Source organism: Peromyscus maniculatus, chromosome 23 (genome assembly GCF_049852395.1).
Source record: "Peromyscus maniculatus bairdii isolate BWxNUB_F1_BW_parent chromosome 23, HU_Pman_BW_mat_3.1, whole genome shotgun sequence".
In the NCBI taxonomy this organism is placed as follows: Eukaryota; Metazoa; Chordata; class Mammalia; order Rodentia; family Cricetidae; genus Peromyscus; species Peromyscus maniculatus.
The window spans coordinates 13304587-13317193 of NC_134874.1; the positions used below are offsets into that span (position 1 = coordinate 13304587).

General features: G+C 48.6%; 1 protein-coding gene across 2 annotated transcripts in view; it reads left to right on the forward strand.

Moving 5' to 3' along the window:
* Brap (BRCA1 associated protein) overlaps positions 1-12202 on the forward strand; it is a 30926-nt gene extending 18724 nt beyond the window's left edge. For both annotated transcript variants that reach the window (XM_006970763.4, XM_076561264.1), the window contains exons 10-12: positions 3306-3395; positions 7993-8096; positions 10122-12202. In XM_006970763.4, the coding sequence (XP_006970825.1) occupies positions 3306-3395; positions 7993-8096; positions 10122-10479 (552 nt within the window). In that variant the 3' untranslated portion in view covers positions 10480-12202. The remainder of the gene's footprint in view (positions 1-3305; positions 3396-7992; positions 8097-10121) is intronic.
* Positions 12203-12607: the final 405 nt, after the last annotated feature.

Below are 12607 nucleotides of genomic sequence, written 5' to 3' on the forward strand. Positions count from 1 at the left end.
TAAAGGTGTGCGCTACCACTGATCAGTGGGTCGGGTTGGGTTCTAAGGGTCTTGTAAGTACTTCCCGACCGACCTCAGACTAATGATCCTCCTGTCTATTTTACGTAAATTTAAAAAAAAAAAAACGTTTAACTAGGAAAACTTACCCAAACCCCTGACTATCAGAGGAAATGGATGTTTGGAAATTGGCTCATTAGTAGACTTTTTTTGAGATCTATTTTTTCATTTTATGGGTATGAGTGTTATGTCTACAGGTATGTCTGGCCTGCATGCATGCTTGGTGCCTGAGAAGCTCAGAAGTGGGCCTCAGATGCCCTGGAACTGGAATTGTAGATGTTGTGAGCCACTTGTGGATGCTGGAGATTGAACCTGGGTCCTCTGGAGCCAGTGCTCTCATCCACTGAGCCATCTCTCCAGCCCCTCATTTGTGGACTTTATAGTTCTGATAAATTTAGAAAAGTAGCCTTCTGTAAGGCTTGTATTCTTAATAAATTAATATATTTACAGAAATGATCAAACCCTTGACATTAAGTCTTTAGAATAAGAATCTCTTCCATATGAACTCTGAGTAATGGTGCCATCCACATCTTATATACAGCTTGTCAGGGTAGGGTTGTACCTCAGTTGGTAAGAGACTTATCCAGCTTTTACCAGGCTGTGGTTGCTCTAGAACTCACTATGTAGGCTAGGCTGGCCTATTCAGGCACACCACCACACCTGGCCCTGCCTACAGGTCTGAACACCCACGGCCCCATCTTGCTGTGTCCACACCCAGCATCTTTGTTGTCCTTTGAGATGAAGAGGCCCTGGGCTGGTCTCGTGACTGTCAACAGCCTCTCCTCTACTCCCAGAAGTCCTAGCGGTCTACTGCAGTCCACCATCCTTCTCTACCTGTGGCACACAGTACTGTGGGCCCAGGCCACCATGTAGCAGTGGAGATACAGAGACCAAGTACAGTCCTGTTTCCAGAGTTCACCGTCTAGTCAGGATGGTCTGTGAGTAAACCTTCCAGTCAGTACTGCTGTCGTGAGGGCTGCCAATGGGGGTGCAGAGACAGAGGAGCTGGTTAGAGTTACATGTGGGGAGGGTGCTGGGTGTGGAACCCAGAGTCTCATGCATGCTAAGCCCACATTTTACCACTAAGCTACCACTCTAGCCCCGAATTTTATATAAATTCAAAGCCTCCATTTTAAAAATTGTCTAGACTAGAATAAGTTTGTATAAAAGTGCATTCACACTAAAGAGGTAAAGGTAGGAAGATCAAGAACTTGAGGCCATACTGGACATTTGAGGCCAGTCTGGGGTATATGAGACCCTGTATCAAAAAGACAAAAAGGCCTGCTGTGGTGGTTTGAAAGAAAATGGCCCCAAAGGGAGTGGCACTATTAGGAGGCGTGGCCTTGTTGGAGGAAGTGTGTCACTGTGGAGGTGGGCTCTGAGGTCTCATTTATGCTCAAGCCACGCACAGTGAGACAGTCCACTGTCTGTTGCCTTCTGATCACGATGTAGCCAGCACCATGTCTGCCTGTACACTGCCATGCTCTCTGCTGTGATGATGATGGACTGAACCTCTGAACTATAAGCCACCACCTCAGTTAAATGTTTTCCTTCTAAGAGTTGCTGTGGTCTGGGGCTGAAGAGGTGACTCAGAGGTTAAGAGCACTGACTGCTCTTCCGGAGGTCCTGAGTTCAATTCCCAGCAACCACATGGTGGCTCACAACCATCTACAATGAGATCTGGTGCCCTCTTCTGTCCTGCAGGAGTACATGCAGGCAGAACACTATACATGATCAATAAATCAATCTTTTTTTTAAAAAAAAAGAGTTGCTGTGGTCAGAGTGTCTCTTCACAGCAATAGGAACCCTAAGACAGATGGGCTGGAGAGATGACTGAGCAGTTAAGAGCACTGGCTGCTCTTCCAGAAGATCCAGGTTCAATTCCCAGCACCCACATGGCAGCTCACAACTGTCTATAACTCCAGTTCCAGGGGATCCAACAATCTCATACAGACATGAATGCAGACAAAACACCAATACACATAAATTAAAAAACAAACAAACAAACAAACAAAAAACACAGAAAGACTAGAAAGGTAGCTCGGCCTGTCAAGGTGCTTGCCATGCCAACATGAGGGCCTGAGTTCAGTCCCCAGAACCTGAAGGTTACAAAATGGAAGTGGTGGTGCAAGGTTGTGACCCCAGTACTGAGGAGATGGACACGGATAGATCTCTAGGACCCACAGCCAGCCTAGCCTACGTGGTAAGTTCTAGGTCAGTGAGAGACCCTGTCTCAAACTAAAGTAGACAGTGCCTGAGGAATGATACCCGAGGCTGACTCTGCCCTCCCCTTGCACACACATGAATAGAACACATATACAGCATTAAAAACATAAAAGTAGCCGGGCGGTGGTGGCGGCGGTGCACGCCTTTAATCCCAGCAATCAGGAAGCAGAGACAGGCAGATCTCTGTGAGTTCGAGGCCAGCCTGGTCTACAGAGCGAGATCTAGGACAGGCATCAAAGCTACACAGAGAAACCCTGTCTTGAAAAACCAAAAACAAACAAACAAAAAAAAAACCCATAAAAGTAAGCTGGGTATAGTGGTGGCACACACCTTTAATCCCAGCACTCAGGAGGCAGAGTCAAGCGAATCTCTGTGAGTTCAAGGCCAGTGTAGTCTACAACACAAGTTCCAGGACAACCAGGACACACAGAAACAGTGTCTCAAAAACAAAACAAGATTTATATGTATATGTATATATATATATATATATATATATATATATATATATATATATATATATATATATATATATATAAAATTTGGATTCTTGGATTTTTCCCAGCTAGATTGCAAGCTCCACTCTGTACCTCTGGCCCAGTGCCTGCTGACCTGGGTTGAACCCAAGTGTAACAGATTCTGACGAGCCTGACATGGGAGTATAAGCCTCAAGTCCCCAGCTGATGAGGTTGGAAGGTGGCCAGTGCCTCAAGTGTGAGGCGGTTTGGGCAAGCAGCAAAGCCATGTCTCCATTCTCTCTCTCTCTGGTTCTTGTAATAATGGCTGTCTGTGTAGTCCTGGCCAGCCCGGAGTGTTGGGATTCACCCACCACGGCCCAGCAGCTGTTCTGTTCTGTTTTGTTGTTTAGGAGTTTCCTAACTTCAGTTGGTTTGTTGTGAGTGTAGGAGCAGCACTGTGCCCGTGGAGACCTTGACTCTGCACGCCATTCTACTGGCTATCGGGTCACGTTCAGTGGGTTTCAGTGTTGGTGATGGCTCACATCTGGCTGTTTGTTCTGCTTCTAGTATTCGTACTTACTGACAAGCCAGCTGGAATCGCAGCGGATATACTGGGAAAACAAGATTGTTCGCATAGAGAAGGACACGGCAGAGGAGGTGAGTGTCTGACCTGGTGACTGGAATGCCATGGCAGGGCACCTGACAGCGGGAGAGGGCACAGGACAGGGAGAGGGGTTGTCAGAATCTTCTCTGAGTGGTGATGGGGAGAGAATTGTTTGATCTCTTAAAAAATGGTGGACTTAAGAGTCTTGATAGTTTGTGTTTCACCTGAGTCAGAGCTAGCGCTTTGCACAGTCCCTCTAAGAACATAAAATGGTGACTGCCTTGCCTGCTGCTCCCTGCCAGTGTCCTCAGGCAAGGATTCTCTTGTAAAACCCAAAATTTTATCGCAGTGTGCTCACAAGGTTTTACAGCATGGGTCAGGCCTGGCACGTCAGCTTAGGAACGGTGCCTTTGGGAGCTGGTGTGGAGTTGTGTGGCTTTGTAAACCGAGGGAAATAAATTAGGCAGAAATGGAGCTCTTGTGGTCACCCTGGAGAATGACTGATTCGTGGTTGCAGTTACCACATTTTAACTAAGTGATCCCTTAAATGTGCCATGCATAGTGGCCTAAGCCTGTAGCTCTGGCTACTCACGGGGCAGAGGCAGGAGGATTGTTTGAGCCCAGAAGTTTGAGGCCACATAGCCCCCCCCTTTTTTTAATTTTTGAAGATTTATTTTGATTTTATGTGTATGTGTGTTTGATTGGTGGCGGGGCGCACACCTTTAGTCCCAGTGCTCGGGAGGCAGAGGCAGGTGGATCTCTGAGATCCAGGACAGCCAGGACTGTTTCACAGAGAAACCCTGTCTCGGAAGGGAAAAATAAAAAGAGTGTTTGATTGTATGTCTGTGTGTACAGTGCCTTTGGAGACCAGAAGAGGGCGTGAGCGCCCCTCGAACTGAAGCTGCGTGTGGTTGTGAAGAACAGGGGGGGCCAGGAACTAAACCCAGGCCCTCCCTGCAAGGAGAGACCGTACTCTTAGCAAGGTTTTTGCTGGTTTGGATTTAGATGTCAACGCATAGAAAGGGAAACCTATATAGAAGGCCTGCGCTCTGCATGCTTGATTTCCTCCTAGTTTGTAGCATGTGCGAGGAACCTTGAGAGTTCCAGAGGAGACTGTTTGAACTCAGGTGCACCTGGGGCTTGTGTGTGAGATCTCCAGCAGCTGCTTCTCTTAGCAGTACATGAGGTCTTTTAATCTTCTAAATGTCCCAACTGGTGACTTAGTCCCCGCCTCCCTGGGCCCTAGCAACAGTATGAATTGGCTTTTCAAACAGCCAGTGTTTGACTCGGGCTTTGGAGTGATCTTTAGTTAAAAGTCATGGATGAAATCCTTGCCTCAGCCTTCCAGACAGTGGACGCGCCATGCAGAGGCCTGGAGGACGCTGGCCGTTCTGCCCTGGGTAGGTGCGATTGCCTACAGGGAGCAGAGCCGGAGCTGCCACTCCCATTGTGGACTCCCCAGGCCGTGTGTGTGCTGCTGCGGCCTCCCTAATGGCTTTTTGTGGCTTTACCCGCATGACCACCCAACTTGCTTCACACAGACCCTAGCGAGCTGAGCTCAGAACCCTCTCTGCCTTGTATGATTCCTCAGGATTAGCCACATTCTCTAAGACATGCCAGCAAAAGCAAGTCAGGGCTGGGGAGGAGAAGCCCCAAGGAATTCGCTTTCAGGTCAGAGTGAGCTGGAGCCAGGGCAGCTCCCAGTGAAAGCTTACAGCACTTGAAAAGGATGCCTTTGTTTTCGGATGACAGATGTCATTTGTCCATAAGTTCATGGCTGATGCAAGCCTTTTGTCCTGCAGTGTCCTTTTGTGACTGGCATTCTGTCCATTTGCACCCCAAGCAGTAGAGCATGCAGGGCGACAGTGACAGGTTCTTACTCGTGGGCCTCATAACACATTCATGGAGGTGGTGGGGCTGGGGGAGGGGTGATAAGCCAAGCCTGAAACCTGCAGGTCACTTGTAGACTTGAGGGAGTGTGATTTATTTCCGCCAGTCACAGATGTAGGAGCAGCCAGCCACTCAGAGCCATGTGAAAGCTCTTAGCTTCCTTTCTCTTTTTTAAAATGTAATTTATTTTAGCTACAGTGGTGGTGCATACCTTTAATCCCAGCACTCAGAAGGCAGAGGCAGGTGGATATCTGAGTTTGAGGCCAGTCTGGTCTACATAGTGAGTTCCAGGACAGCCAGGGCTACACAGGAAACTTTGTCTCAAAAAAACAAAAAGAAAAGAAAAAAAAATTATTTATTTTAGTTTTTTGTGTACGAGTGTTTTGACCGAATATATATATGTGCAGCATGTGCTTAACTGATGTCTAGAGAGGTGAGAAGAGGGCATCAAATCCCTAGGAACTGGAGTTCCTGACAGTTGTTAACTGGGAATTGAACCCCAGTCCTCTAGAAGAGCAGCCAATGCTCTTAGCCACTGAGCGATCTCTCTAGCCCATGTGTGGCTTTTGATTTTCATAGGGCTGAATATAGAGAATGCACAGTTAGGTGGTGGGCATAAATGGGACCCCTGAAGATACATCTTTTCAGATTTCTAGCTCCATTTAAATCCATACTTCTTTCAGTTATAAACTATAAAAATCAGTTTGATAGGTCACAAATGGCATTTTTATTACATAGAATATGGTAGATGTAGGAGTAAAGTGTACTACATCTATTGTTTTATGAAGCTTGTTTCTGTTGTGTGTGCATGTGTATCTATAGTGTGTGTGTGTGTGTCTATTGTGTGTGTACACGAGCATGCTAGTGCAGAGGTCAGATAACAACTTTTAGTTCTCTCCTTCCACTTTTAAGTGGGTTCTGGACATTGACTCAGGCCATCCGCTTTGTGCAGCAATCACCTACACCCCTGAGCCATTTCACTAGCCTTGTGGGGTGTTTCTTAAACACTAACCCTAGTTACCATAGCATCTGTCTGTGGAGCATCAAGACCTTCTCCAGAGATGGCCATAATGGCACACCTGTAATCTCAGCACCTGGGGAGAGGAAACAGGAGAATCAGAAGATCAGGGCCATCCTTGTCTTCATCGTGAGTTTGAAGATAGCTTGGGCTACATAAGACCTCTCAAAGAAAGTTTTCATCTTGATTTAAAGATGTTTGGCTTAATATTTTCATTGACCAAAGTGTACTTGAGTCCTTTTGATATTAGTTCTTCTACCTTCCACGGCCCTGCAGAGGAAGGCAGGGGAGAAGGAAAGCAGCTGGAGAGTCTAGTGGTCTCTGACCTGAAACCGTATTGAAGTAGTTGGGCCCTGTAGTCATGCCTGAAATCTAGCTCTTGGCAGGTTTGGCAGGAAGCTTGACAAGTTGAAAGCCAGCCTAGGCTACAGAGTAAGACTTGGTCACCAAAAAAAAAAAAAAAAAAAAAAAAGGACCACCCATTGTGGTGCACGCCTTTAATCCCAGCACTGGGGAGGCAGAGGCAGGCAGATCTCTGAGTTTGAAGCCAGCCTGGTCTACAGGGTGAGTTCCAGGACAGCCAAGGCTACAAAGAGAAACCCTGTCTCAAAAAACCAAAATAAATAAATAGATAAATCAGGCAAGGCAAAAAAGGCTAAAGTATGACCCTAGTGTGGTGGTGTCACAGGTGCCCCAAGCAGAGAACATAAAACTTTGGCCTTCAGCTTCAGAGAGGTTTAAAGCTTGGTTTTGGACAGGATTCCCCCATCCTGCAGCCAAGTGGCCTTGGGTCATTGCCTTGTCTTTCTGAGTCTGTTTCCTCAGAAGCTTGTGGACTGTGCCATCGCTTACTGAGGTGTGGGTACAAAGGCTGCTGGATGCTGGTGTTTAGCAGCCCGGCCTCTACTTCCCTGCTCCGAGGCTCATCTTCTCTCAGTTTCTAAGACTCGGAGTTGAGGCAGCTCCCAGCTCTGCAGCTCTTCACATATGGGTCGGTCCCATGTCCCCTAGCTGGACTCCAGTGGGCTCTCGGTAGGACTGCTTTTGCCTGACCTCCATATCATCCAGAACTCGCATTCTTTCTAGTTCTCTGAAGTGTGAATTAGTTCTCTAGATTATTGCCTTACAGACTGACCCAGACAAACACACAGTTCTTACGGCTTCATGGCACAGCAGAAAAGCAATAAGCTGGAGGACAAAACCAGACCAAACTAGTAGAATCCAGTCTCACGGTTTTCTTTTGTTTTTGAGTTATTGGGTTTATTGAGACAGCATCTCTTTCTATAGCTAAGGATGGCCTGAGACTCACTGTGTACCCCAGAATATTCTTGGCATCTTCCTGTCTTAGCCTCCTAAGTGCTGCGGCGATAGCAGGTGAGAGGTAGCAACCCAGCACGTCACGAGTTCTTGGAGATGACTTCAGGAATGTTCTCTGGAGGAACAAGGGGCCTGTTGGTTAATAATGAGAGGCTCTGCTATGGCCTTGGGCAGTCCTTCCCCTCTTCCAAAGCCTGGATTGCCCTCGTTTGTTCGATGGCTTCCCTGTGCATCCAGCAGCTCCTGGTCTTTGTTTATCCTAGAAGAAAGTCTTTTGCTCAGTTTTTCACAATTTTTTGTCACAATTCCTTCCAAGTGGCTCACCTTGACTTTCTGACTTTATGGATACAGAGGCGGGCGGGGGAGAGGGGTGGTAGTGTCGCAAGAACTGTATGATTCTGCCTGACCTCCATTTGCACTTTCAGATTAACAACATGAAGACCAAGTTTAAAGAGACCATCGAGAAGTGTGACAGCCTGGAGCTCAGGCTCAGTGACCTCCTGAAGGAGAAGCAGTCTGTGGAAAGAAAGTAGGTATCCCTCAGTTCTTGGCACCACGCATGCCAACGGGCTCTCACCGAGAAGCACCTTTGCTTCCTTGGCCACACCCCGTATTGAGCATGTACATCATGTAGGCTTTCGGGGTTCTTTGTAGTTGGAGCAGAGTTGCAGTGACTTCTCATTGTGTACTTAGGGGCTAACAAGACGGTTCAGCTGCCAAGCCTGACCACCTCTGTTTGATCCCAAGACTCACATGGAGAAAGGGAAGAAATGCCTCCCAGGCATGTGGTCCTCATACCTCCGCACGTGCACCTTGGCACGTGTGTACACACACATCAGGAAATGCATGTAGAAATGAAAAAGATGAGATTGGGGTTCCTTGAGGAGTAGAGTGCCTCTCCTGCGATCCGAGTGCTTGTCGTGTGTGCAGATGGCTTCCATTTCTGCCCGCAGTTTCTGAGAGCCATCTTGGCTGAGAGCTGGCAGTTAGGAAAGAGGTTTTGTCTAAGCCCATGTCCCAGGTCCTCCCTTGGACAGGACTCAGGGCTAATGATGCCAAGCATGGAGCACAAAGCCATGACCAGCATGACAAGAACACTCCTTGCTGCTCCTGGTGGCAGTGGCTAGCCTGTAAGTCAGTGGCAGAGCGTCTTCCCGACATGCACAAGGGCCTGGGTTTGATCCCGAATACTGAAGAGGTAAGATTTCCTCCCAGGTTTTAGTTACACTGTAGAGGTGACTAGATTGGTTTTGTAACCATATAATATAGTGCATAAAGGTACTTTAAGAGGGATGCTTGGTCTTTAGTGTTGTTTCTCTCTTTTTTTTTAAGATTTATTTTATTTATTATGTATACAGTGTTCTGTCTGCATGTATCCCTGCAGGCCAGAATAGGGCACCAGATCTCATATAGAAGGTTGTGAGCCACCATGTGGTTGCTGGGAATTGAACTCAGGACCTCTGGAAGAGCAGTCAGTGCTCTTAACCTCTGAGCCATCTCTCCACCCCTCAAGATAGGATCTTACTATGTAGACAAGGCTGGCCTCCAGCTCACAGAGATCCCCCTACTTCTGCCTCGAAAGTGCTGGCCTGATGTTTATCTTTAATTGTGGAGAGTTGTATAATACAAAACTAGCCATTTGTGAGTGTGTTTCTGTGTCTGTTTATGTCTGTATGCACGTGTGTGCACGTTTTGGAGGGTAGCCTGTGGAGGCCAGAGGTCAGCATTGGATGTCTTCCTTTATGGTTCCTCATCTTGGTGGTTTTGTTTTTCACACAGGGTCTCACTGGGTAACCCCGGTTGTCCTGGAACTCACTCTATAGACCAGGCTGGCCTCAAACTCACAGAGATCTACCTGCCTCTGCCTCCCGAGTGCTGGGATTAAAGATGTGTGCCAAGCTTTGGTTTGGTCTTTCGGGATGGACTCTCATGCTGTAGCCCTGAATTCTTTTTTTTTTTTATTTATTTATTTTTATTTTATGTTCATTGGTGTTTTGCTTGCATGTATGTCTGTGTGAGAGTGTTGGATCCCCTGGAACTGGAATTACAGACAGTTGTGAGCGGCCATGTGAGTGCTGGGAATTGAACCCAGGTCCTCTGGAAGAGCAGCCAGTGCTCTTAAACCATTGAGCCATCTCTCCAGCCCCTGTATCCCTGAATTCAAATATTGCTCCTGCCTCAGCTTCCTGAGTGCTAGGATTACAGGTGGAGCCACCATAATGCTTCTTGGCATTCTGATACATAAAAATGCTACCTGCTATATATAGTGTCTCGATTCTCCACTTAGTGTAATTCTTCACTTAGGAGTGAGCATTGAGGGTAGAGTGCACCCACTCTTGACCCCTTCCCCTCCTTTAGCAACTCAGAGCACTTGTCTCAGAGGATGCCACTTCCCTCCCTGGTGGCTTCCTCCTCATGGCCATGTCACTGACAGAGTCGCTGCTGCTGCTGAGCTCGGCAGGGAGGGGCCTGCCCTAATGGCTTCCAAGGTCCCGGAGCAGAAAGGGACGTGGAGCAGGTCAGGCTAGCTCTGTCTCCCTCCACTTCGCTCCAGGTGCACACAGCTGAACACCAGAGTGGCCAAGCTCAGCACAGAGCTGCAGGAGGAGCAGGAGCTGAACAAGTGTCTGCGCGCCAACCAGCTGCTGCTGCAGAACAGGCTGAAGGAAGAGGAGAGGCTGCTCAAGGAGACCTGCGACCAGAAGGACCTGCAGATCACTGAGATCCAGGAACAGCTGCGCGATGTCATGTTCTACCTGGAGACACAGCAGCAGATCAGCCACCTGCCCGCCGAGACGCGGCAGGAGATCCAAGAAGGGCAGATCAACATCCCCTCGGCCCCCAACCCGCCCTCTTCGGGGGCCGGTGGGAAGCTGCCGTCCAGGAAGGGCCGCAGTAAGAGGGGCAAGTGACCTTCAGAGACTTGTCCCCGAGACTTCCTGGGCACTGCAGGGTGTGCTGGGACCTTTGCTGAGCGGGAGGGTGGGCCCTAATAAGTATGCCTGAGGACGAACTGTGGTCGTGTGGCTCCTTCTTTTGTGTGATGTGAGGAGACAGAGAGGGTGGCATTGGCAGCGCTTCCCAAGGTGGCGAGTCTCAGACCTCAGACACCTCATGGCCATTCTGCCTTCCAGCTGGGTGGCCCCCCGTCTTGTGTGGTTTTCCGTTGTATTTATTCAGTTGGAGCACTTGCAGTTGAGTTCCAGGGTAGGTTGATGACATGACGTGACCTCAGAGGCCGCAGTACCTAGCACTAAAGCACAGCACCTGCCTCCAGGAGAGGAGCCTGCTGCCCACTGCAGGGCAATCATCTCTCCTGCCACCCCTCCCTTCCCTGTGGAGTTAGAGCTGCTTCACTGTCACAGAGAAGAGGCTAGATTGTAAACAGGCCCTGGCTTGTCCTCGGCAGCCATCCTGCCTGGCTTAAGGGCAGGACAGACAAGGAACTGGGCAGATGGAGTGGACCCAGTGTGGGGAGATGGTGACAGCTCTTATTGATGACTGTACGAAATGTGCCTGTCCAATAAGAAGAGCCTTCCTGGCTCTCCTGGGCTCGGGTAACTGAGAATATCCTCCATCTGGCAGGAGTCAGTGAGGGGCAAGCCTGGGGAGAGGTCTCTGACAAGCTGATGTGTGTAGCTGGGGTCGGTGTACTGACCATTTACAGGCCCGGCGCATGTTCAGGTCGCAGCTAGAGGGAGCGTGGGCAGATTTCCAGTTTCGCTCTTAGGATGTAAGCAAAGGCTGCCTCTTACCCCAGACCCTGGCTGCGGCATATCAGACAGCCATATGATACTTACCGTGACCAACAGAGGTGTTGTGTGCCTCTCTCCAGAACCAGGAACACCAGATAACTAGTAGCATAGTAACTGAGCAGAACTGAAGGGACACCATGTTGGGAATTGACTTCTAGAAGAGCCTGGGCAGTTAGGACAGCAGTGTGTAGTTCAGTTTAATTTTCTGCTTTATCATCAGCCAAAGGTTTGAAATGTCACACTTTAGGACTGTTTTCTTTCTTTCTTTTTTTTTTTTTTCCTGATTGGACCTCGCCCTTTGGCCTGAACGTCTGACGTGTGTTGTCACAGTGTTGCTTGTGTGGCTGACCACTGTCCAGTCCTGTGGAATGTGCTGTGGCATTTCCCAAAACCACACCTGTGACTGCAGAGTGAGTGTACTCAGACCCACGTGGCTCTTCCTGAGGGCAGCCCAGCTCTCCAGACCCTCAGGCCTGAGCCGCACAGGCACCTGGAGCCGGGGCAGGAGCCGACCCGCCTCTCACAGCGCTTCCACTTTATCTAGAACGCATCTTACGCTGCTCCATTCCCAGTCTCTGCCCCACTCATCCTGCACATCTGACCTTGCGGAAGCCGGAGTGGGTGGCAGCATGCTAATTAAGGGAATCAGAAGTAGTGTCCAGAGCCGGCTCCTCATTTCATTACAATCCACCAAGCAGCCCTGCCACGCAGACGAGAGCCGCACTTCCCAGCACAGGTCCGGGAGAATGCCCGGGAAGGCTGTGGCCAGAGGAAGCAGCAGATGGGCAGAGGTTTCCAAACTACTTGAAGGTCTTAAAAAAATGTTCCAGGAAAACAAAAATCAAGATGTGTAAATAAAATGTTATTTTAAAAGGTCAAAGAGTTATGTTTGAGTCTGACATTATACGGGATGGAAGCTGTCAGTGTGTTCTTCAGAACAAAGACAAAACTCGCTTTCCCACGCTCCCTTGACTGATGAACTTACTAAAACAACCAGAGGTTATTCCCCTCTGTGTGAAATTTGCATCTGTGACATTGCTTGGGGGCAAGGGTGTCAGTGGTCTGCTTGTTTGTTTGTTTGTTTGTTTGTTTGTTTGTTTTTCAAGACTGGGTTTCTCTGTCAAGCCCTGGCTATCCTGGAACTCTGTGGAACAGAACAGGCTAGACTCCAGCTCAAAGATCTGCCTGCTACCTCTGTCTCTGAGTGCTGGGAATTAAGGCGTGCACCACCACACCCAGTGAAATGAAAACTTTTCTTTAATAATTTATTTTTATTTTATGTGCA